The following is a 23,981-nucleotide window of genomic DNA, read 5'->3' as shown; positions in this document are numbered from 1 at the left end:
GCATGCTTGGAAAAGTAGTGGCGGCTGGGCACGACGTACTGTGGGACAGCCATCGCCATAAGGATTTTAAAACTCTCTGTCTCCACCAGACAGAATGAGAGCATTTCAAATTTTGAAATGCTGGCATTCAGGGCCAGGGATCGCGGGTAGGTAGGGGGGTACTTCCTCTTCCGCTCCAGTGTTTGGGAGATGGAGAGCTAAACACTTCCATGGGACATTGTGGAGATGCTTGGTGACCCAGGTCGTGGTGTTGCTGGCAGATCCTCTGTTTGCGGGGTGGCAGGTGCCACTGTCACTCCAGAGGTGGATGAAGAGGCCAAGACTGCAGCAGAAGAGGAAGGAGGAGGAGACCTTTCTTGGTTTTTGAGGTGTCTACTCTTCTGATCATGCAGGTTGTGCTCAGGTTGAGAACGTTTATGCCTCGCTACCGGCTCTGATTGCACAGCGTGCAAACCACTTGTGTCTCGTCGTCAGCACATTGTCTGAAGAACTGCCACGCCAGGGAACTCCTGGGAGCTGGCTTTGGTGGGCTCGGTCCCTTGCTGCGGTGGGCAGTAGCAGGCGTACTGGACTGTCTAGGGGATGGCTGCTCCATTTTTGCACCCTGTTCCCTCTTCTGCTGTGCTGGTGGCTCTGTGCGACCACCGTCTCTTCCTACGAACTACACAGGTCACTCGCATGACCTTGAATCCATGTGGGGTGTCGAAAACCTCATCGTCCTCCACATCATCTGCCCTCCTTGTCAGTCTGCACACTTTCGAAAGCCATAGCAGTTGGCACCTGTGTTTCGTCATCATCCGAGACGTGCTGCGATGGTCCTCCCATGTACTCATCTTGAAACATAAGTGGTTGGGCATCTCTTCCACTTCTGGGTCAGGGCTAGGTGGATGGCCCTGGGAAACCCTGCTAGCAGGGTCATCAAAAAGCAGAAGAGACTGCTGCATGACTTGGGGCTCAGACTGCTTGGCTGATTTGCAAGAGGGTGAGTTGAAAGACTGATGGACATCGGCTGCAGGTGCCAACTCTGATCTTTCAGCAGGAAACTGGGTGGGAGACAATGTAAAGGAAATGGAGGCACTGTCAGCAACCCAATCTACTATCGCCTGTACTTGTTCTGGCCTCACCATTCAGAGAGCCGCATTAGGCCCGACCAAATAACACTGAAGGTTCTGTTGCCTACTCGCACCTGAGGAAGGTGTTTAACTTGTGCGTGTAGCTGGCACAGATCGACCACGTCCTCTCCCTGCAACAGGAGCTCTACCAGCAGCACCACGACCGGGGCCACGTGCCTTATTTGACGCTCTCCTCATATTTCTCAAATTTAGGATCTTGCCCAAAAGGGTGTTTTTTTAATAACAGAATAGCACAGTGGTATCTAAAGCATGTATCTCACACTAACAGATGCAGACAAGGCCACAAATTAAGTTTTTTGCCCATAAAGGGTCTTTTTTAAATAACAGAATAGCACAGTGGTATCTAAAGTGTGTATCGCACACTAACAGATGCAGACAAGGCTTCAAACTAAGCATTTTACCAAAAAAGGGTGTTTTTTTAATAACAGAATAGCACAGCGGTATCTAAAGCGTGTATCGCACACTAACAGATGCAGACAAGGCCGCAAATTAAGTTTTTTGCCAAAAAAGGGTGTTTTTTTTAAATAACAGAATATGACAGCGGTATCTAAAGCATGTATCTCACACTGACAGATGCAGCAAGGGCTGTAAAATTGAGTATTTTGCCCAAAATGGGTGTTTTTTACAACCCAGAAAATTAGAGCTGTATTTCTAGCTTAAATTGCACACTAACTAATGCGGCAGAGGCCCCAGATGGAGGGTATTGCGAAAAATGGGTGTTTTTTAAAAGCCAGAAAATTATTGAAGTATTTCAAGCTTGTTTTTAACAATCACAGATGCAGCAAAGGCTGTAATATTAGTACTGTGCCCATAAAGGGTGTTTTTTTAATAACAGAATATGACAGCGGTATCTAAAGCGTGTATCTCACACTGACAGATGCAGCAAGGGCTGTAAAATTGAGTATTTTGCCCAAAAATTTAGTTTTTTAAAACCCAGAAAATTATAGCTGTATTTCTAGCTTAAATTGCACACTGACTAATGCTGCAAAGGCCACAGATGTAGGGTCTTGCCAAAAATGGGTAGTTTTTTTAAACCCTGAATATAATTGCAGAGGTTCAAGCTTCTATTTGACTGTCACAAATGCACAATTGCACATATGCTGTGCTGGTGCACAAAACTTGCATAAAATGGCCGCCTAACAGACGGATTAAAAGTTTTTTTTCTGTGTCACTGGGCTCAGGGCAGGGTAAAAAGATTGTGCACTGCACCCACAAAACTAAATCTAAGTCGATTGCTGAGTTAACAAGCACTTCTGATTAAATATTCTGTCCTATTCTCTCCCTCACAGCAGCAGCATCCTATCCCTACACTAATCAGAGCAGAGTGACGTGCGGCGCTACGTGACTCCAGCTTATACAGAGCCTGGGTCACATGCTGCACTGGCCAATCACAGCCATGCCATTAGTAGGCATGGCCTGGCTGTGATTAGTAGGCATGGCTGTGTGAGTTAAATCAACTCTTGTTGATTTAACTCAACAAGAGTTAAACGCTTGTTGATTGGCTGCTCTGCAGCCTTTCAAAAAGCACCATTAACTCGCCGAACACTGAACCCAAACTTTTACTGAAATGTTCAGGTTTGGGTCCGGGGTTTAAAAATTCTAAAGTTCGGTATTAACCCGAACTTTACAATTCGGGTTCACTCAACCCTAATAGTTGTACACCAGTGACACCTAGGGGGTCATTTATTAGGACTTGCGTTTTAGACGCCCCTACTCTTGTGGTGGATCACCGAAGTTATGAAGAAACGCCGGCCTCTACATAATTTCGGTGCATCCAGCACTGCTTCTAAATGTAAGACCGCTTCCTGGTACATGAACCCTCTGATTGTAAGGGCTCATGCACACGAATTTATGTATTTTGCGGATCCACAAAAAATAAGGATGACATCCGTGTGCATTCCGTATTTTGTGGAACGGACCAGCTGGCCTTTCATAGAACAGTACTATCCTTGTCCGTAATGTGGACAATAATAGGACAAGTTCTATTTTTTTGCAGAACGGAAATATGGAGATACAGAAACAGAAATGCACACGGAGTAACTTCAGGTTTTTTTCCAGATCCATTGAAGTGAACGGTCCGCAAAAAAAACAGGACGGACATGGAAAGAAAATACGTTCATGTGCACGAGCCCTAAGGGGCTGCGAAAGATGCTGGTGCTATATAAATAAAGATTATTATGGCTGCCAGGTATATTTATGTGTACAGTAGGTATGCAGCATCCCTATGCATGTAGAACTGGTACCTACCACTATATTGTAGATGTACAGCAGTAATATTGGTCTGTGTATACATTGCAGTCAGTGTTTCCACATTAATACTTCTATATTCAAAGGCAATTCAAATAAATATTATGAATCGAGATGTTTCGGTCCATATAATTTACACCTTCCTCAGATTCAGATTGCAGCTTCATCTGATTACGTACAGCAATAGCATGTAAGCCCATATGGATAGTGTTACAGTTCATTGCGCAGGGAGGGGGAGGAACCTACTGTGAACAATGAACCCCTGTGATATCTATACAGGTTATAGGTAATATCTATCATTGAAATCCTTGCCTGAGAGCTTCAGTCATGCAACCATCTTACCTCCATGAGGTCATTGACCTCGTACTGATGATTACTGAAGCATAAGTCACTAGTATTTAATGCTGGGGATTTCTTTGTACACATAATTAGGGGTGAGCGAATCACTGTTCGGATCCAAGATCAAAAATCGATTTGTTCCCCAACTACATTTTAATGTCTCCATACAGCATTAAAATGTATGGGCTTCGCGGAGGCAAAATATGTTAAGTCTGAAGCCTCGCGAATCTGGTTTAGAGTCTACAATTTTGAAAACAATTTAAAATAGGAATTTGAAGTTGGCTTCAGTACCGAGGTACCAGCCGGTACCAAAGCCGACTTCGGATTTCTGTTTTAAAATGTTTTTAAAGTTGTAGAATCGAAGGCTGAAGTTTTGCACGACTTCGGACTTAATTAATTTTTGCCTACGCGAAGCCCATTCATTTTAATGCTGTGTGGAGACAGGTCTCCGTAAAGCATTAAAACGAAGTTGGGGATCGAAACGAATTCGGATCTTGAGAAAGCCAAGAATTCAAGTTGTATGACACATTAGTCCCTTCTCGCTGCACTTAACACGTATATTCCACATATTAAGTAGAGATATCCAGTACTTTGACCATTTGAAGATGTGTTTATTTACATCATACATCATATAATGCTAGCATTGTAAACATGCACTTTCATATGACACACATGGCACTTTATGTATATAGGATGCTGTGGACCCAGTCACATGGTTTAGCTCAGTTAGGGCATATGGGCATCAGTGGGGTATATTTCTCCTGCAGCAGGGGCTTGCTATGCACTGTAATCTATCCGACTCCTAAGCTCAGATAAATACTCCTAGGTGCTTCATTAGCACAGAGTTCAAGGGCTATTTGTAGGTTTACTGTGGAGGTGTGAAAGTGAGTTTGGAGATAATACGGTAATTACATTGTTGGAATCTGGGTTTCTTCAGCTGCTCACACATAATAGTAGGTAAAGGCCGTTTTTTTTTATGGCCACAGACTCCCTTAAATGACATATACCATGAGCTGTAATCCAAAGTGTACAAATCAGTTTTTTATATTGTAAGATAAAACTTTTATTTAAGTCTCTGAGTATGGTTAATAAATATCTGGTATATACTGTATTTTCTTAATTATTGGAGGCTTGCTGTGTTTCTCCCATTGGCTGCAGGAGACTGAGGTAGTCTGAAGTCAACTCCCTGTCTTATCAGCGGCTCGGGCTGTTGCTTTATGCCTCCCCCTACTGTAGCTCTGCTCATCCAGATTAGCTCCTGTGTATTAGCACAAACTCATCATTTTCTAGAGTGCTGGATTGTCCAAAGGCAGGACACATAGGGGGAATTTATCACTCCCTGTACTCCGAAAATTCTAGCTTCAAAAAGTAGCAAATTATGCATTTACAACTGTTGTTGGGTGACTTGCTCAAAAAAATGTTGTGAAAGCAAGTGTTTTTAGTTATGGTAACGAGTTTCCGAGTTTCACTCCAGATTTATCACTGCGGAAGTCGGAAAAAAGTTGCAAACACACTCCAGTGGGGGTAACATGGAAAAACTAGAGTACCATTTTTAGATGAAAGTGTTAGGTTTTGAAAAATTTGGCACAAAGTAGGCCAACGCAGACTCAAACTAAACTGAATTCATTACCCTCAGGATAAATTCCCCCCATAGCGATCAGCAGATCGCACGGACCGTTATGTTTAGAGAACCATTTCCGTTTTACTATTTTCTAATATCTAAGTGTTTTCTTCTCCAGGCCATACCCTGTTCATAGGAGGCCACCTCTGTCCAAGGCAAATACAGTAGGGATATCACAAGCAGAAATCACATCACCCGTGCACCTTTAATAGCCGACAGCTACATATCTCTTCCGACTGCCCCATATCTATACACCTATGGCAGGAACTTATCTCCCAAGTCAACAAAAGATTGGGTGTTCAATTTCAAGTTACACTAACCTTTTCTACCCCGACATCATCTTTTGGGAGAGAGTCAAGAGCCCCTCCATACAAATTAGAATTGTCGGCCAATCCCACTTGGCCAAAAATTCTCTAATGTGGATGGAGGGACCTTTAGACTAACAGAACCATGAGAAATGTAAAGAGGTTTGACACTAACCTTAGTGAGTTTCATTAACAAAATGCTCCCTGAGGATAATAAACAGACATACACAATTAACCCTGAGTTTGCTGCCTGTGGCTTCTAGCGATTTGAATTAGCTTTTCGGCAATCAATCTTTTTTGTATCTTCTCAAGTGTTCGGATAAGCTTCTGAAATGCTCCATTGATCCCATGTTGTTCATACCATGCCTTCAGCAGCTGATATTTTTGTTCATTAACCTGATGGTATTCTAATTGAATGGCTTCAATCCTTGGATCCAGTAATCCCATTTCGCGTACGAGCCTAACATTAGTTGAATAATGCATGGCGTCCGAGAAGGCCGGGAGAAGCTCAGTCAAGTCAATATCTTCAACTGAAACCAGAAATTTTAAATGAGCAGGCAAGTTTTAAAAATGATGTGCCCTTTTAAAGGGACTGAAATATCTCTCTGTAAGATCATATAAATCATATTGGTTTGTCAATAGGAATCATTTCTAAAATGCTCTTCTATACATTGCTGTTAAATACTTGCTATGGTGCTCCCTGATGCGTTTGGAAACCTGGTCTAACAACCTTTTGGTTGGCTCAGTTTAAGACAGAACTTTACACCAGAATTGTGGTGCAATTTTCATACAAAATGTTGCCTATTTGGCCGTGCCTCTTTTCCCACATAACTGCGCCCCTTTCTCATTGGATTGCACCCTCTCGTTGGGCTAGGCGCAGATAATTTCTTAAAGCTTGAATGTGCCAAACTGCACCAGAAAATCTAGGCGCACTCACATTAGTAAATTTGGGCCACTGTATGATAAATGCAGGAGCGTAACTACTATAGTGGCAGACCATGCGACTGTTATGGGGCCCAGGGCAAGAGGTGGCCCAGTTTTAGTTTGGATTATCTCCTCTTCTTCTGGGGGTGAAAACTTGGTCAGGACTCTACCCTCTAAAGCAGGCATGTCTAAACTGCGGCCCTCCAGCTGTTCTAAAACTACAACTCCCAGCATGCCTGGATAGCTTACAGCTATTAGAGCATGCTGGGAGTTGTAGTTTTGCAACAGCTGGAGGGCCGCGGTTTGGACGTGCCTGCTCTAGAGGAACAACTTTTAGCAAATGAGGCAGTGGAACAAATGGCCCAAGGGTTATTGAAAAGAGTTTAGGCGGAAACCCTTCTGTCCGGTGTGGGGGGCCTGGTTTGATCCTTGCTATGGGACCCCTACTTCTCTATGTATACCACTGGATAAATGGTGCATCTTGCTAGAGGCTATAAACCAATTGGATGCAGAAATTTGTACCAATAATGTGGGTCTTTTGGCACAATTTAAGTCAGAATTCTGGCATATTTAGCTTAAGCGACTTTCACATTTACGGCACAGCTCTCCAGCAGTCGGTTCCAGCATAGGATTCCTGGAACTGGGCTGACAGAAACCGTTGCAAGTACTGTTTTTCCTTCGGCTGAATCCCCGTATACCTGCCTGGTAGCGGCTGGTTCTCTCTCGGACCCCATTATATTCAAAGGGGCCAGAGGGCGTTCCAGTAACATCCACCAATAGTAGATCTGGAGATCAGCAGCAGGCTGTACTCTGTAGGAGAGTTGTGCTGAAAATGGGAAACTAGCCTCAGTAAATCTCTCCCACAATGCCCAGCGCTGGCAGTCACCCAAACTCAGTAGCTCAATGCCATAGATCACAATGGACTTTACCAGCAGGCACAATATACTAGTATTATCAGGCACTCTACAGTGGTACTAAATAGGCACTAAATGGCTGCACCATTTACGCATTATATAGAGGTATATGACATTGTATTGCAGTATTTGGGTGTAAACATTCAAGTAAAAGTGGACATAACAACATCTATGAATTCTTCCTAAGGGAGAATTACCTTCAAGTTCCTCTGGAACTGTAAGTATAGGAGTCTGCAGGGGAATAAAATGACATCAATAACATGTACATTACTAAAGCATAAGACAGTTGTAGGTCATTTCAATACACCAAGCCATGGGGGGGGGGGGGGGAGTAACTGTTACTGGTAACCCTCTGCTTAAAGGATCCTCTCACAGTGAACATCATGTCTGATCTGCAGGCAGCATGTGGTGGATCAGAAGGAGCTGAGCAAACTGATAGCTAATGCCTCATTCACACGTCAGTGTTTGATCAGTGATTTCCATCAGTGATTTAGAGGTGCGGCTCTAAAACACAGAACATGTGCAGATCTTTCCCTTATATCTTATGACTGTTGAAGCTCCAATACTAGTTTTGGTTCACAGTCACTGATCGAAATCACTGACCAAACACTGACGGCTTAATTCTGTGGGAAAACATTCACTAAAAGAGCAGGAGGGGGCCCATTCTTACCGGCAGCAGGGGGAGATTCCATTGTGGAAGCGTTCATCTCTATTCATCTGTATCACTGTCCTTAGGGCGGCGATATGGATGGATGCTGCGGCGGGGCAGGGGAGAGGCATCTCCCTTCCCCAGTCCTCTCATGGGCTACAGGCACTAGGCCTGCAACCTATCAGAGGACGGCGCAGGCGACACAATGACGTCATCAGCGTGGGACACAGGCCAGAAGAGGCCTGCATCGCTAAGAAGGCAATGGGAGGTAGGAGGTACCGAACCCCCTCACATTCTTTGCACAGGGGCCCTTTGCTGTCTGTGTTCACCCCTGCATCAGTGCTATATATGTGAGTACAATAAAAAAAATTTGAATAAAAGCTGTGGACAACTACAGGTCATTTTACTCCCTGGAAAAATACTCATGCGTAATTTTACACATGGTCTTTTTCTAGTCAGGAGCGCTGTATCAGAAGCTGCCAGGTTCAGCACATGAAGTCTCGCCCCTCTCCCAAGAATCCCCGCCCCTCACGGACATCTCTCTCATCAGGAGCAGCTCCAGAGTCTGGAGTAAACACTACATTGTGGTTACAGGACCTGTGGTGATGTCACAGTCATGTGATCAGTCATGTGTGTGGGAGGAACAGGCTCCGTGTAGGACTGTGCTGGTGGAGAATGCAGAGGTACTTTATGTATGGAAGAAGTGTATGAAGCAGGGCTATGTCAGTATAACCAGTCTATTGTACAGTTTTCTGTGTGTAATGTGCACACGGCAGTTCTATCTGTGTAATGGACATGTAGCAGAGCTGTGTGTGCAATGTGTATATAGTAAACTATCTGTGTAATGGACATGTATGGCAGCGTCAGGTGGGCCCAGTGTATGGCAGCGCCAGGTGGGCCCAGTGTATGGCAGAGTCAGGTGGGCCCTGTGTATGGCAGCGTGAGGTGGGCCCAGTGTATGGCAGCGCCAGGTGGGCCCAGTGTATAGCAGCGTCAGGTGGGCCCAGTGTATAGCAGCGTCAGGTGGGCCCAGTGTATAGCAGCGTCAGGTGGGCCCAGTGTATGGTAGCGTCAGGTGGGCCCAGTGTATGGCAGCGCCAGGTGGGCCCAGTGTATGGCAGCGTCAGATGGGCCCAGTGTATGGCAGCGCCAGGTGGGCCCAGTGTATGGCAGCGTCAGATGGGCCCAGTGTATGGCAGCGTCAGGTGGGCTCAGTGTATGGCAGCGTCCGGTGGGCCCAGTGCATGGCAGCGTCCGGTGGGCGCCGTGCATGGCAGCGTCCGGTGGGCGCCGTGCATGGCAGCGTCAGGTGGGAGCCTTGTATGGCAGCGTCAGGTGGGCGCCGTGTATGGCAGCGCCAGGTGGGCGCCGTGTATGGTAGCTTCAGGTGGGCGCCTTGTATGGCATTGTCAGGTGGGCATCGTGTATGGCAGCGTCAGGTGGGCGCCGTGTATGGCAGCGTAAGGTGAGCTCTGCAGCTGCCTGCCAAATCGTTTAGTCTGATTTAGGGTCCATTCACACGTCCGTGGAATGGGTCCGCATCCGTGTGCGAAACGTCAGCAGACCCATTCATTCTCAATAGGGCAGGAATGGACACTATGTGCTCTCCGCATTTCCAGAGCGCGGCCCTGATCTTCTGGTCCGCAGCTCCGGATAAAAATAGAACATGTCCTATTCTTGTCCGCAATTGTGCACAGGAATAGGCAGTTCTATGGGAGTGGTGGCCGGGTGTATTGCGGATCTGCAGATGTGTGAATGGACCCTAACTCTGCTGCCTGGCCGGAAAGGTATCTCCAGCATCCCACATCGCACAGACACAGCAGACAGTCCACACGTGTGCTGCAGGGTGGAAGGGAGAGGGACACAGTGAGTTTACACTGGGTCATTAGTGTGTATGTATATATATACACACACACTAATATGTAAATATATATATATATATATATATATATATATATACACACACACACACATACATATACATACACACAGAACACTATTCACTGCTTACCATACAGCGGCCCCCCCATAGACATATGCTTCAAATTCTGAAGGGGAGGTTTAGTCCCTGCCCTTCATTGCCTAATTACTAATAGCCTATTTCTAAGAAGGCAATAGGAGGTAGGAGGTACCGAACCCCCCTCAGAATTTGAAGCATATGTCTGTGTATGTATATATATGTTTAGGGCAGGACTCTGAGACGCAAGATATAGTGGTAAATATCTCCTCAGTCGATTTGAGCACCACACAGTTATCGATATTAAATAAGGGTCTGTCATTCTGTCCCGTGAGCACAACCAAATGGTTTGAGCTAGAAATGGATCTGCAGAGATTTTTACGTAACATCAAATTGAAAGTGCGGTTTGCGGACCAGAGTGACAGATCTTTATCTGAAAATGTCAACACTAGTGAGTTGAATTTGAAAAATATGGGTTTATACCTTAAAAGTGATTTTAATCCAGCAATTGATCATCCTGCTATTGAGGCTTTTGGTCTCGCTGTTAAACGCAATATCAAAATTCTCAAACAGGAAACCTCTCAGCAACCATTGAAATTTGCTAATATGACTTCAGCTGAGATTGTGGCACTTAGAGATCTGGCTTTGGACCGCAGCCTCACCATCAAGTCTGCTGACAAGGGTGGTGGGTTTGTGGTCATGGACACCAGATCCTATGTGGCTGAAATCAGACAACAACTTGCAGACACTAAGGTGTATGAAAGGATCTACAATGATCCTAAGTTTGTGTTATTGAGAGAGCTTAAAGAAATACTGATTGAAGCCAAAGAAAAGGGTATAATTGATGAGAATATTTTTTCATTCCTGTATTGTGATAAGCCGGTTACACCGATCTTATATACTTTGCCCAAAATACATCCGTCCCATCGTCTCTGGGATGGATTCATTATTTTGCAAAGCAGCCATTTTTTTAGACAAAGTATCGGCTAAATCCCACATTAGAGACACTAATGATTTTCTGATTAAAATTGAAGATCTTTCTATACCCAAAGGGGCACTGTTGGCTTCGTTCGATGTGGTAGGCCTATATACGTCTATTGAACACGAATTGGGCACACGAGTCATCGAACAGGTCCTACACAAGACAATACAGCATCGAATGCCAAAAAAATTTGAGTTCTCTGCTAAGGTTCATCCTGACTCGGAATTACTTTCTGTTTCAGGATGACTTTTTCTTACAATTACGTGGGACCGCAATGGGGTCCAATGTGGCGCCGACCTACGCAAATCTGTACATGTCCCATCTTGAGGAGTCTGTCGTCTGTGTGCCACCACTTCAGCCACGTGCTGGGGTGGTGGCGATACATCAACAACATTTTCCTGATTTGGGTCAGCGCCACTGAGGACCTCATCGCTTTCCACTGTTTTCTTAAGGCCTCATGCACACGACCGTTTTTTATTAAGGTCCGCAAAAACGGGGTCCGTAGGTCCGTGATCCGTGACCGTTTTTTCGTCCGTGGGTCTTCCTTGTTTTTTGGAGTATCCACGGACATGAAAAATGAAAAAAAAAATCTAAGTCAAGTTTGCCATTGAAATGATAGGAAAAAACGGACACGGATCACGGACACGGATCACGGACACGGATGACAATCTTGTGTGCATCCGTGATTTTTCACGGACCCATTGACTTGAATGGGTCCGTGAACCGTTGGCCGTGAAAAAAATAGGACAGGTCATATTTTTTTCACGGCCAGGAAGCACGGATCACGGATGCGGCTGCCAAACGGTGCATTTTCCGATTTTTCCACGGACCCATTGAAAGTCAATGGGTCCGTGGAAAAATCGGAAAATGCACCGTTTTGCAGCCGAGGCCGTGATCCGTGTATCCTGTCCATCAAAAAAATATGACCTGTCCTATTTTTTTGACGGACAACGGTTCACGGACCCATTCAAGTCAATGGGTCCGTGAAAGAACACGGATGCACACAAGATTGGCATCCGTGTCCGTGATCCGTGGCCGTAGGTTGCTTTCATACAGACGGATCCGAAGATCCGTCTGCATAAAAGCTTTTTCAGATCTAAGTTTTCACTTCGTGAAAACTCATATCCGACAGTATATTCTAACATGTATATTCTAATATTTTTATGAATCAGTTTGAGGAGGAGGTGGTGTATAAATCCGCAAAATTTTCACACATACAATGTTGGTGGCGGTATATTGATGATGTGTTTGCAATCTGGAATGGCGACACCCTAATCTTACAAGAGTTCTTGAAAGAACTCAATGAATCGGATCCGGATCTTCAATTCACTATGGTACATTCATATTCGGAATTGCAATTTCTTGATGTCTCAGTGTGCAAAACTAATGAGAATACTCTAACTACAGATCTCTTTACCAAAACAACGGATAGGAACAATTTATTGCGATTTGAGAGTTACCATCCGAGGAGTATGGTGAACACACTACCCCGATCGCAACTCATGAGAGTTAGACGGATAGTGGGTGAGGAAACACTCTGCACACATAGAATGGAAGACATGAAAAACAAATTTCTTGCTAGAGGATATCCGGCTCCGCTGTTGAAGGAGCATGAAAAGGACATTTCAAAAATACCGAGAGAACAGCTACTAACCAGCACCCGCAAGAAAGATATATCCAGAATACCCTTTGTCAGCACCTATGGGCACCATAGTAACAAAATTGGACAGATCATACGTGAAAATTGGGATATTATTCGCAGAGGCCATCCAGATATAGACATATTGAAGGAGCCCCCTATCATGGCCTTTAAGAGACCAAAAAACTTAAAAGATCTCCTTGTGAAATCTGATATAGGTCCCCTAGGGGGTCTGACGCAGACCTTTTTGGCACCCCAGAAGAAGGGCTGCTATCCATGTCTCAATTGCAGTAACTGTAATGCCATGATGAAAGGCCCACACTTCTCTCATCCCAGAACAGGTAAACAGTACGAAATCAGACACTTTCTAACCTGTCAGTCGTCATATGTCGTCTATACCCTGCAGTGTCCATGTGGCCTCCTCTATGTAGGAGAGACCACTATGGAATGCAGGGAACGGATTACGAAACACAAATCCACCATCAGGAAAAAGAATGTGGAACAACCAGTTCCAAGGCATTTCTTGGAGGCTAAACACAATATTAGCCAATTACGTTTTCGTATCATAGACCACATACCAAGGCAAAGAAGAGGTGGCGACCGAGAAAAACTTTTGAAAAGATGTGAACTCAAGTGGATAGATGAGTTGGACACGTTAACACCGAAGGGCATGAACATTGACTTTGCAATAACCCCCTTTCTCTGAACTACATGTATTTATTTTTCATAGGTGTATAAGCACCATTGGATTTCTCTGCGCTTAACTTTTGTTTTTATCTTTTAGGTTCTCTCCCTGATACACTTGCACTGGGACTTATGGACTCTCCACACGTTCACCTCCCCCTCATTCACTTCACCATGTTACGTGGGTAGGGTAAGACACCCATAGAATGTGTAGAGTTACAATAATCGCCTCAATATATAGAAATGTGTACACGCCATTCCATGTCAAGTCAGACCATAGCATCTGCCGATAAGTAATGATTACGACACAGTATCCAAAGAAATTAATCTATGTAATTTGGTGCATTGTGTGAGTGTCACATCATAGGCAGCTGGGGCACACGTAATGTTTGATTTCTGCGCATTCGCGGGGCATATTAGTTGCGCTCAGATGTACTTATTGTATGCATAAGGGTAGGTTTATCCTATTGCGCACATGCCCACTTCCCCCTCCTCCCCTCCCCCCCCCCCTTTTTTTCCTGCCTGGGACCAGGGACACCACAGATATTGCACCCAAACGTTACTGCGCATGCGCACCACATAATATTTTTCCATCCGGAACTTGTGCCATTTTCATTATCTTCCCCCACATAGTGCGCCCAACACTAATCTTCTGCATAAATAGAGTGTAATACATAGAGCATACTTCTCCTGGCTCTCACACCACAAGCAGAGTTGGGCTGGAACGCATATGCGTTCCACATATGATCGGCACTGGAATCCGGAAGCCGTCCAACCGGAAGTGCTGCTTTGGGACGCAGGTCCGAAACCGGAAGTGAGGTCCGGAACCGGACGTGACGACCTCGGCGGCTCGCTACTGGAACGCAGATGCGCTCCATCTACACCTGACTTTTGCAGGCGTCCCTCATGGCTTCACATATGGCTGCAATATCATACACCATGGCGTCACTCATGGCTCTTACACCTCAGGCTACCCGCCCAAGTTCACTGGCACATCAGGGTTAAGGTATGTTTTTACAAACTGCTGATAATAATGAAGTTAATTGCATCACAGGTCACTCCCCCTTTTGTCTTTGTATGTGGGTATTTAAATCCCACCTTTAAATGTATATGCATGCTTGAAAAAGGCTAACACGCAGCCGAAACGTTGCATCCGGAATAAATTCCACTTTTTGCACCTTTTTGGACGTGCTGTCTCCGTTTTATATTTTTCTGTATATCTACAAGTTGTTCTACTAGGGGCTTTTTACCACCCCTCCTGGAGACGAGCACCCGATACATCATTACCAAGGAGTGCTGTCCACCCATATTTTTTCAGTATATTCTAACACAGAGGCGTTCCCATGGTGATGGGGACGCTTCTAGTTAGAATACACTACAAACTTTGTACAAGACTGCCCCCTGCTGCCTGGCAGCACCCGATCTCTTACAGGGGGATATGATAGCACAATTAACCCCGTCAGGTGCGGCACCTGAAGGGGTTAATTGTACTATCATATCCCCCTGTAAGAGATCAGGGCTGCCAGGCAGCAGGGGGCAGACCCCCCCCCTCCCCAGTTTGAATATCGTTGGTGGCACAGTGTGCGCCCCCCATCGGGCCCCCCCTTCCTCCCTCTATTGTTATAAATCGTTGGTGGCTCAGTGTGCACCCCCCCATCGGCCCCCCCTCCCTCTATAGCAGTAACAACATTGGTGGCAGTGTGCGGCCTCCCATTCCCCCCCCCCCCCATCATTGATGGCAGCGGAGTTCCGATCGGAGTCCCAGTTTAATCGCTGGGGCTCCGATCGGTAACCATGGCAACCAGGAAGCTACTGCAGCCCTGGTTGCCATGGTTACTTAGCAATAGTACAACAGTAGAAGATTCATACTTACCTGCTTGCTGCTGCGATGTCTGTGACCGGCCGGGAGCTCCTCCTACTGGTAAGTGACAGTTCTTTAGCAATGCGCCGCACAGACCTTGCACTTACCAGTAGGTGGAGCTCCAGGCCGGACACAGACATCGCAGCAGCAAGCAGGTAACTATGAATCTTCTACTATTGTACTATTGCTAAGTAACCATGGCAACCAGGACTGCAGTAGCGTCCTGGTTGCCATGGTTACCGATCGGAGCCCCAGCGATTAAACTGGGACTCCGATCGGAACTCCGCTGCCACCAATGATCGGGGGGGGGGGAGATGGGAGGCCGCACACTGCCACCAATGTTGTTACTGCTATAGAGGGAGGGGGGCCGATGGGGGGTGCACACTGTGCCACCAACGATTTATAACAATAGAGGGAGGAAGGGGGGCCGATGGGGGGCGCACACTGTGCCACCAATGATTTATTACACTAGAGGGAGGAAGGGGGGCCCGATGGGGGGCGCACACTGTGCCACCAATGATTCATTACACTAGAGGGAGGACGGGGGGCCCGATGGGGGTCGCACACTGTGCCACCAACGATATTCAAACTGGGGAGGGGGGGGGGGTCTGCCCCCTGCTGCCTGGCAGCCCTGATCTCTTACAGGGGGATATGATAGTACAATTAACCCCTTCAGGTGCGGCACCTGAGGAGTTAATTGTGCTGATCACGGCCCCCTGTAAGAGATCGGGTGCTGCCAGGCAGCAGGGGGCAGTCTTGTACAAAGTTTGTAGTGTATTCTAACTAGAAGCGTCCCCATCACCATGGGAACACCTCTGTGTTAGAATATACTGTCGGATCTGAGTTTCACGAAGTAGCTCATATCCGACAGTATATTCTAACATAGAGGCGTTCCCATGGTGATGGGGACGCTTCAAGTTAAAATATACAATCGGATTGGAGAAAACTCCAATCCGATGGTATAAAAGAACTCCAGGCTTTACATTGAAAGTCAATGGGGACGGATCCGTTTGAAATGGCACCATATTGTGTCAACATCAAACGGATCCGTCCCCATTGACTTGCATTGTAATTCAGGACGGATCCGTTTGGCTCCACACGGCCAGGCGGACACCAAAACGACTTTTTTTTCATGTCCGTGGATCCTCCAAAAATCAAGGAAGACCCACGGACGAAAAAACGGTCACGGATCACGGACCTACGGACCCCGTTTTTGCGGACCGTGAAAATAAACTGTCGTGTGCATGAGGCCTAATACCATTGATCCTAGTGTTAAGTTTACACTGACACACTCTGATAAAATGTTACAATTTTTGGATACTCAGGTTAGCATTCAGAATGACAAGTTAGTAACGGATTTACAGTACAGACCAAAAGTTTGGACACACCTTCTCATTCAAAGAGTTTTCTTTATTTTCATGACTATGAAAATTGTAGATTCACACTGAAGGCATCAAAACTATGAATTAACACATGTGGAATTATATACATCACAAAAAAGTGTGAAACGACTAAAAATATGTCATATTCTAGGTTCTTCAAAGTAGCCACCTTTTGCTTTGATTACTGCTTTGCACACTCTTGGCATTTTCTTGATGAGCTTCAAGAGGTAGTAACCTGAAATGGTCTTCCAACAGTCTTGAAGGAGTTCCCAGAGATGCTGAGCACTTTTTGGCCCTTTTGCCTTCACTCTGCGGTCCAGCTCACCCCAAACCATCTCGATTGGGCTCAGGTCCGGTGACTGTGGAGGCCAGGTCATCTGGCGCAGCACCCCATCACTCTCCTTCATGGTCAAATAGCCCTTACACAGCCTGGAGGTGTGTTTGGGGTCATTGTCCAGTTGAAAATGATGGTCCAACTAAACGCAAACCGAATGGAATAGCATGCCGCTGCAAGATGCTGTGGTAGCCATGCCTTCAATTTTGAATAAATCCCCAACAGTGTCACCAGCAAAGCACCCCCACACCATCACACCTCCTCCTCCATGCTTCACGGTGGGAACCAGGCATGTAGAGTCCATCCGTTCACCTTTTCTGCGTCGCACAAAGACACAGTGGTTGGAACCAAAGATCTCAAATTTGGACTCATCAGACCAAAGCACAGATTTCCACTGGTCTAATGTCCATTCCTAGTGTTTTTTAGCCCAAACAAGTCTCTTCTACTTGTTGCCTGTCCTTAGCAGTGGTTTTCATAGCAGATATTCTACCATGAAGGCCTGATTCACACAGTCTCCTCTTAACAGTTGTTCTAGAGATGTGTCTGCTGCTAGAACTCTGGGTGGCATTGACCTGGTCTCTAATCTGAGCTGCTGTTAACCTGCGATTTCTGAGGCTGGTGACTCGGATGAACTTATCCTCCGCAGCAGAGGTGACTCTTGGTCTTCCTTTCCTGGGGCAGTCCGCATGTGAGCCAGTTTCTTTGAAGCGCTTGATGGTTTTTGTGACTGCACTTTCAAAGTTTTCCCAATTTTTCGGACTGACTGACTGACCTTCATTTCTTAAAGTAATGATGGCCACTCGTTTTTCTTTACTTAGCTACTTTTTTCTTGCCATAATACAAATTCTAACAGTCTATTCAGTAGGACTATCAGCTGTGTATCCACCTGACTTCTCCACAACGCAACTGATGGTCCCAACCCCATTTCTAAGGCAAGAAATCCCACTTATTAAACCTGACAGGGCACACCTGTGAAGTGAAAACCATTTCAGGTGACTACCTCTTGAAGCTCATCAAGAGAATGCCAAGAGTGTGAAAAGCAGCAATCAAAGCAAAAGGTGGCTACTTTGAAGAACCTAGAATATGACATATTTTCAGTTGTTTCACACGTTTTTGTTATGTATATAATTCCACATGTGTTAATTCATAGTTTTGATGCCTTGAGTGTGAATCTACAATTTTCATAGTAATGAAAATAAAGAAAACTCTTTAAAAGAGAAGGTGTGTCCAAACTTTTGGTCTGTACTGTATATGTATAACCTACAGACAAAAATACGCTATTGCGTTACGAGAGTCATCACCCAAAACCTATGATAAGGTCACTTCCTTTTAGCCAGCTCCTTAGAGTAAAGAAAATTGTGCAAGATCCAGCAAAGATAGACGATAGACTACAAGAAATGGGTTTTAAATTCCAGACACGTTGATACCCCAAAAAACTGATCCGAGAAAACAGCAACCGTGTTAAACCTCTTACTAAAGAGATTATTAAGGGGGGACTAGGTGACGCAAAACGGTCCCAGCCTCGGATTCCATTTGTTTCCGAATTCAGTACTAACAGTGCGAGTATTGCAGTCATAATTAAAAAACATTGGCGAATTCTAACTAGTAACTTTGAAAAGGTTGAGGAATTCAAATCCCCACCCCTTTGTTCATATAGACATAGCCGCAATCTCGGTGATAGATTAGTGAAGTCTGACATATGTACAGCCAGGGAGACGTGTGAGACATACTTGGGGTCGACGAGGAAGGGCTGTTACCCTTGCTACAATTGTGTCAATTGTAAGTTGATGTTGAGAGGTGACTCTTTTGTTCATCCGATGTCAGGACAGAGGGTCAAAATCAGACAACATTTAACGTGCGATTCTTTGTATGTTGTCTATTTGCTGGTTTGCCCCTGTAATCTTCTTTACATCGGTGAGACCACATGGGACGTCAAAACCCGTCTCAATCAACATCGATATTCCATTAGAAAACAAAAAATGGATCTCCCGTTGTCGAAACACTTCACAGAGGCGAAATATACACAAAATGATTTAAGGTTTAGAATTTTGGAACAAATATCCCCCCCAAGATGAGGTGGTGACCGAACGAAACTACTAAAGAGACGTGAGCTCTACTGGATCTATACCCTTGGTACTTTGAAGCCACAGGGCTTAAATGTGGAATTTAGGGTTGTCTAATTGCTGGTCATATGTGCCCTTTTCTTATTGGATTGTGCATATGGAAAATAACATGTGCTGTATAATAATAGTTTTCCCTTTCTTCTTTTTTTCCTGTACAGGACATCATTAAGAATATACATTGTGAATGGACCCATATGGTGAAGAATGGAGGAACTGTGTCGGCGATCCCTTTACATACAATTGTACTACTACATTCTGTTGAGCCTTTTTGTGCCAGCCCCTGTCTGAACTCGATGCGACTCCAGCCCCCCTCAAGGGACTCGGGTGGCATCTGTCAGACGGGTGGGCTGACATGTTTATTCACTTATTTTGATACTATTATTCACTGATGCAGTGTATCCGTGCACCTCCCACTACTGTGTGTGGTGCATTCACTAATGTGGATCCCACCCACGATGTGGTGAGGTGACACGGAGCGGTTGTGCTGATAGCTCTGGGGTGCGGGGTGGTGGCGGTGTGACAGCCGTGGCCCCCTGCCCTCACAGATGTCCTTTCGGTGACTGGCATTGACCTGCTGGCCCCCGATCTATGGACCAGCCTGTTCTGCTATGTACTGCGGTGCTTCTCTGACATGATAGGTGTCGCTGATTCTGTATGGGCGGCTGTGCCGACTCGCGCATGGGCCCGGAGGTAATGTTTTCACAGTGGCCATCTTTGTTGTGGTCTTTGGGCTGCTCAGAAGAAGTGTGAATCTCGCGATGATAGACTAAGCGGCGCATGCGCCGTTGTTCTTTCCGGACGCCAGCAGTTTCCACCATGCCTCTTCAACCAATATTGATCCATTCAAAGGTTTTTAATTTGATTTTTTCAATCAAGTAAATTGAAATCACTCTTGTTCACCTTACACTGATTATTAATTATGCAAGCTATTGACTATTTTACACTGTATGAATTATACTATGGAATTTTTATGATGATATTTATGAATTAGCAGATTCATACTATGATTATGGATGAATTATATCACTAATGCGACTGTAATTTTCAAGTACCTGCACTTTATTATATTATGAATTAAATTTTAATTGTGCTAATCATAGAGAGAGCTGAAACGTTGCTGCTGGTTGGGTGAATAAACCGTCCACCTTTTTTTCACTACTTGGAGTGCTGCCTTCTTTTTTGCCTTTTGTATATATATATATATATATATATATATATATATACGCACACATGTACATTATGTATTGTAAGACCTCTTCTTGCTCTGCTACGTAGATGTGTAATGCAACTTTTGAGCCTGTGCCATCAGCTGTTGGGGTCAGCTATACATTGCAGAATCTAGCAGGACTGGAGTCAGCACCAGTTCTGCCATCTTAACCCGTTAGATGCTTCATGTGAACATAAACACAACGCACATAAAATGGACCCATATTGTTCTTATAAGGGTTCATGCACATGGCCATAGCCTGTCTGTCTGCATTCTGCATCTGACCCGCAAAAAATGTGGATTAGATGTGGACAAAAAGACATTTGTGTGCATTAGCCCATAGGTTAGTGCGATAATTGTACTTTTTTACAAGGGGTGGACCCAATTCTGAGTTTTTCTATGGGGCCCCGTGATTTCTATGTACGCCCCTGCTACAAACTACTGGGGAACATGTCTAGTAGAAAGGAGATACAAAATAAATGAGTTATTTTGGGGATAGTCATGGCAGAGAATATAATCAATTTGCCTAAATGTTTTATAACATTATAAAATTTAATAACGGCCATGGTTTTGTTTTTGGGAATTCCACTTTATATAAAGTGATTCTGCCATCAAAAGTAGAGATAATTCCACTGGGGCCATCATGTCGTATGTGATGAATGGATAGATAGAGAGAGCTAGATGGATAGATAGATATGAGATAGATAGATAGATAGATAGATAGATAGATAGATAGATAGATATAAATAGATAGATAAATAGATAGATAAATATGAGATAAATGGATAGATAGATATAAATAGATATTAGATAGATATGAGATAGATAGATATAGATAGATAGATAGATAGATAGATAGATAGATAGATAGATAGATAGATAGATATAAATAGATATGAGATAGATAGATAGATATAAATAGATATGAGATAGATATGAGATAGATATGAGATAGATAGATAGATATAGATAGATAGATAGATAGATAGATAGATAGATAGTAATGGATGGATAGAAAGATCATAGATATGATAGAGATAGGTGATAGATAGATATGATACCTACCTGTGGAGGTGGATCATTATGCTTACACTGTAGAAATGAACAGAAACCAATACTTAGACCTTCTAGTAGGTTCACAGGATTTGTTCAGTTAATAATACATATTATAATGAGGGTAATAATAATGGTAACTAGTGATGAGCAAAGTTAAAAAAAAATCGATTTGACTGCTTCGTCGAACTATGAAATATGATTTTTTTGTAACTAATCACATGCCGCCCCCGTCATTTAAAGGGTTTCTGTCATCAGAAATAACGTTATGTAGCGGACACATCAGCGATGTGCTAATGTCAGCAGTACATAACAGTGTGCGTTATACCTCCCTGCCTGCCGCCGTCCACAGGCGCAGGATTTACGTGACGATGAGAAGAACTCCAAATTCAATCAACTGGACCTGAGCGTAGACCGAGCCTCTAGGTGCTGAAGCAACGCCCTAATAGCACCTAGAGGCTCTTTAGTATATTTCAAAAGTCATTATTTTAAGAGAACGGCGGCGGGCGGAGAGATATAAGTCATACAGTTATGTACTGCTGACATTAGCACATCGCTCATGTCAGTCAGCTACATAACGTTATTTCTCATGACAGAAACCCTTTAACCCCTCAGATGCCACGTTCAATGCTGATTGTGGCATTTGAGAATCACATTGAGCCTAACGGGGTTAATTAGGGGTTTAAACAAAAAAATACATACTTACCTCAAAGGCAATAGCCATCTTGATTGAAGAAAACGAGGCAATTATCGCGTGGGCTGATGTCACATGTCAGCACATGCAAGGATAATTGCCGCGTTTTCTTCAATCAAGATGGGTGCGACAGCCTCTCCGCAATCAAATGGATGAGGTGAGTATGTGGTTTTTTTTAACCGCCATTTCAGGGAAAATTGATTTGTTAACACAAAGCATCAAGAAATTCTGATTCATGGCGAATCGAGTTTTTTCTGAAATTCAGATTGGATTCCACTTCATTAATTTTGATTTGCTCAACACTAATGGTAATAATGACAAATTATGAAGACCACCCAAGGCGTCCTTATGGCCACCAGCCAGGTACATCAAGATTTAATCATCTCATTCATTCATTAATGTAGGAGCCTCAGGGACTTATGCACCTGGCCATCAGCCGCAGGTGTCCTCTATTTCCGTCCTCAGGGTAATGATACAGTTTCATCCTATGGTAGCAGTATTTAGTGCTCAGGTAGCAGTATTTAGTGCTCAGGTAGCAGTATTTAGTGCTCAGGTAGCAGTATTTAGCGCTCAGGTAGCAGTATTTAGCGCTCAGGTAGCAGTATTTAGCGCTCAGGTAGCAGTATTTAGCGCTCAGGTAGCAGTATTTAGCGCTCAGGTAGCAGTATTTAGCGCTCAGGTAGCAGTATTTAGCGCTCAGGTAGCAGTATTTAGCGCTCAGGTAGCAGTATTTAGCGCTCAGGTAGCAGTATTTAGCGCTCAGGTAGCAGTATTTAGCGCTCAGGTAGCAGTATTTAGCGCTCAGGTAGCAGTATTTAGTGCTCAGGTAGCAGTATTTAGTGCTCAGGTAGCAGTATTTAGTGCTCAGGTAGCAGTATTTAGTGCTGCACCGTGGCATTTGGTTACATTGGGGCGGTATTTTATCCTGCACTACAGTATTGCTGGCCCCGTCTACTTCTGTTAGCACGACTTCTGTCAGTTGGGACCACCTACAACACGGGGCCACTTTAATTTAATTTTTTTCCAGGGCCACTTCAAGTTCCCAGTCCTCTCCTGCAGAGTCATCATTTTGTTGATTTATTGTGCTGCATGAGAGATCATTTCACCCAATGAACATGCATTTAGGCACATGAATGGGGCTGCGTGAAAATCGCAAGCATCCACAAGCAAGTGCGGATGCAGTGCAATTTTCACGCATGGTTGCTAGAAGATGATAGGGATGAGCAATCCCGGACCCTATTAAATCAAATTCACTGTATTATTTTCCCTTATAACATGGTTAAAGGAGTTAAAAAAAAAATAAAAAATATTAACTCACCTCATCCTCTTGTTTGCGCAGCCGGCATCGTCTTCTTTTTTCAGGACCCGCAAAAGGACCTTTGATGACGTTATCGCGCTTATTTTTTAACCCCTCAATCGACATTTTAGTAAGCATTCTGTATTAAGAATGCTATTATTTTCCCTTATAACCATGTATAATAAAATCTACACAACACCGAACCCAAACCTGAACTTTAGTGAAGAAGTCCACATTCAGTTTTTTATCACACGCGGGCAAAACGCATTTCACCCGCGCGATAAAAACTGAACAACGCAACGCAATCGCAGTCAAAAATGACTGAAATAGCGTGTGCACTCGCGCGGGTTTTCCGCAAAGCACACGCGACGCATCCAGAGCTAATCTGGGAGGCTCGTGTGAAAGAGGCCTGAGTGAGGACTTTCACTATCATTTAGGCCCATTTTCTGGTATAAATGACAACTGAAATCTACTCCAGCCAGAAGCTGAAAAGAAGTTAGATATATCTCAATCCATGTTATATACAAGACAATAGTACTGTATGTAAATACATACTCACCCAGCACTCATAGCACATACAACCTAAAAACACAAATGACATATGCTTAGATCCCACAGAATGTAACAAGACCAAAC

The 23,981-nt window shown here is 44.4% G+C and overlaps 1 protein-coding gene across 2 annotated transcripts in view; it reads right to left on the bottom strand.

The window, feature by feature from the left end:
* Positions 1–4,309: 4,309 nt before the first annotated feature.
* The window catches only part of LOC122940130 (tumor necrosis factor receptor superfamily member 6-like), a 45,360-nt gene continuing 25,688 nt past the window's right edge, over positions 4,310–23,981 (bottom strand). The window contains exons 7-10 of one of the 2 annotated variants that reach the window (XM_044296514.1): positions 23,905–23,927; positions 21,367–21,393; positions 7,681–7,714; positions 4,310–6,175 (exon numbers count right to left, since the gene is read on the bottom strand). In XM_044296514.1, the coding sequence (XP_044152449.1) occupies positions 5,877–6,175; positions 7,681–7,714; positions 21,367–21,393; positions 23,905–23,927 (383 nt within the window). In that variant the 3' untranslated portion in view covers positions 4,310–5,876. The remainder of the gene's footprint in view (positions 6,176–7,680; positions 7,715–21,366; positions 21,394–23,904; positions 23,928–23,981) is intronic. The other variant, XM_044296515.1, reaches the window with a different exon arrangement.

Source organism: Bufo gargarizans, chromosome 6 (assembly GCF_014858855.1).
Source record: "Bufo gargarizans isolate SCDJY-AF-19 chromosome 6, ASM1485885v1, whole genome shotgun sequence".
NCBI lineage: Eukaryota > Metazoa > Chordata > Amphibia > Anura > Bufonidae > Bufo > Bufo gargarizans.
Note: the sequence above shows the minus strand (reverse complement) of the source record. Positions and strands in the feature narration are given on the sequence as shown.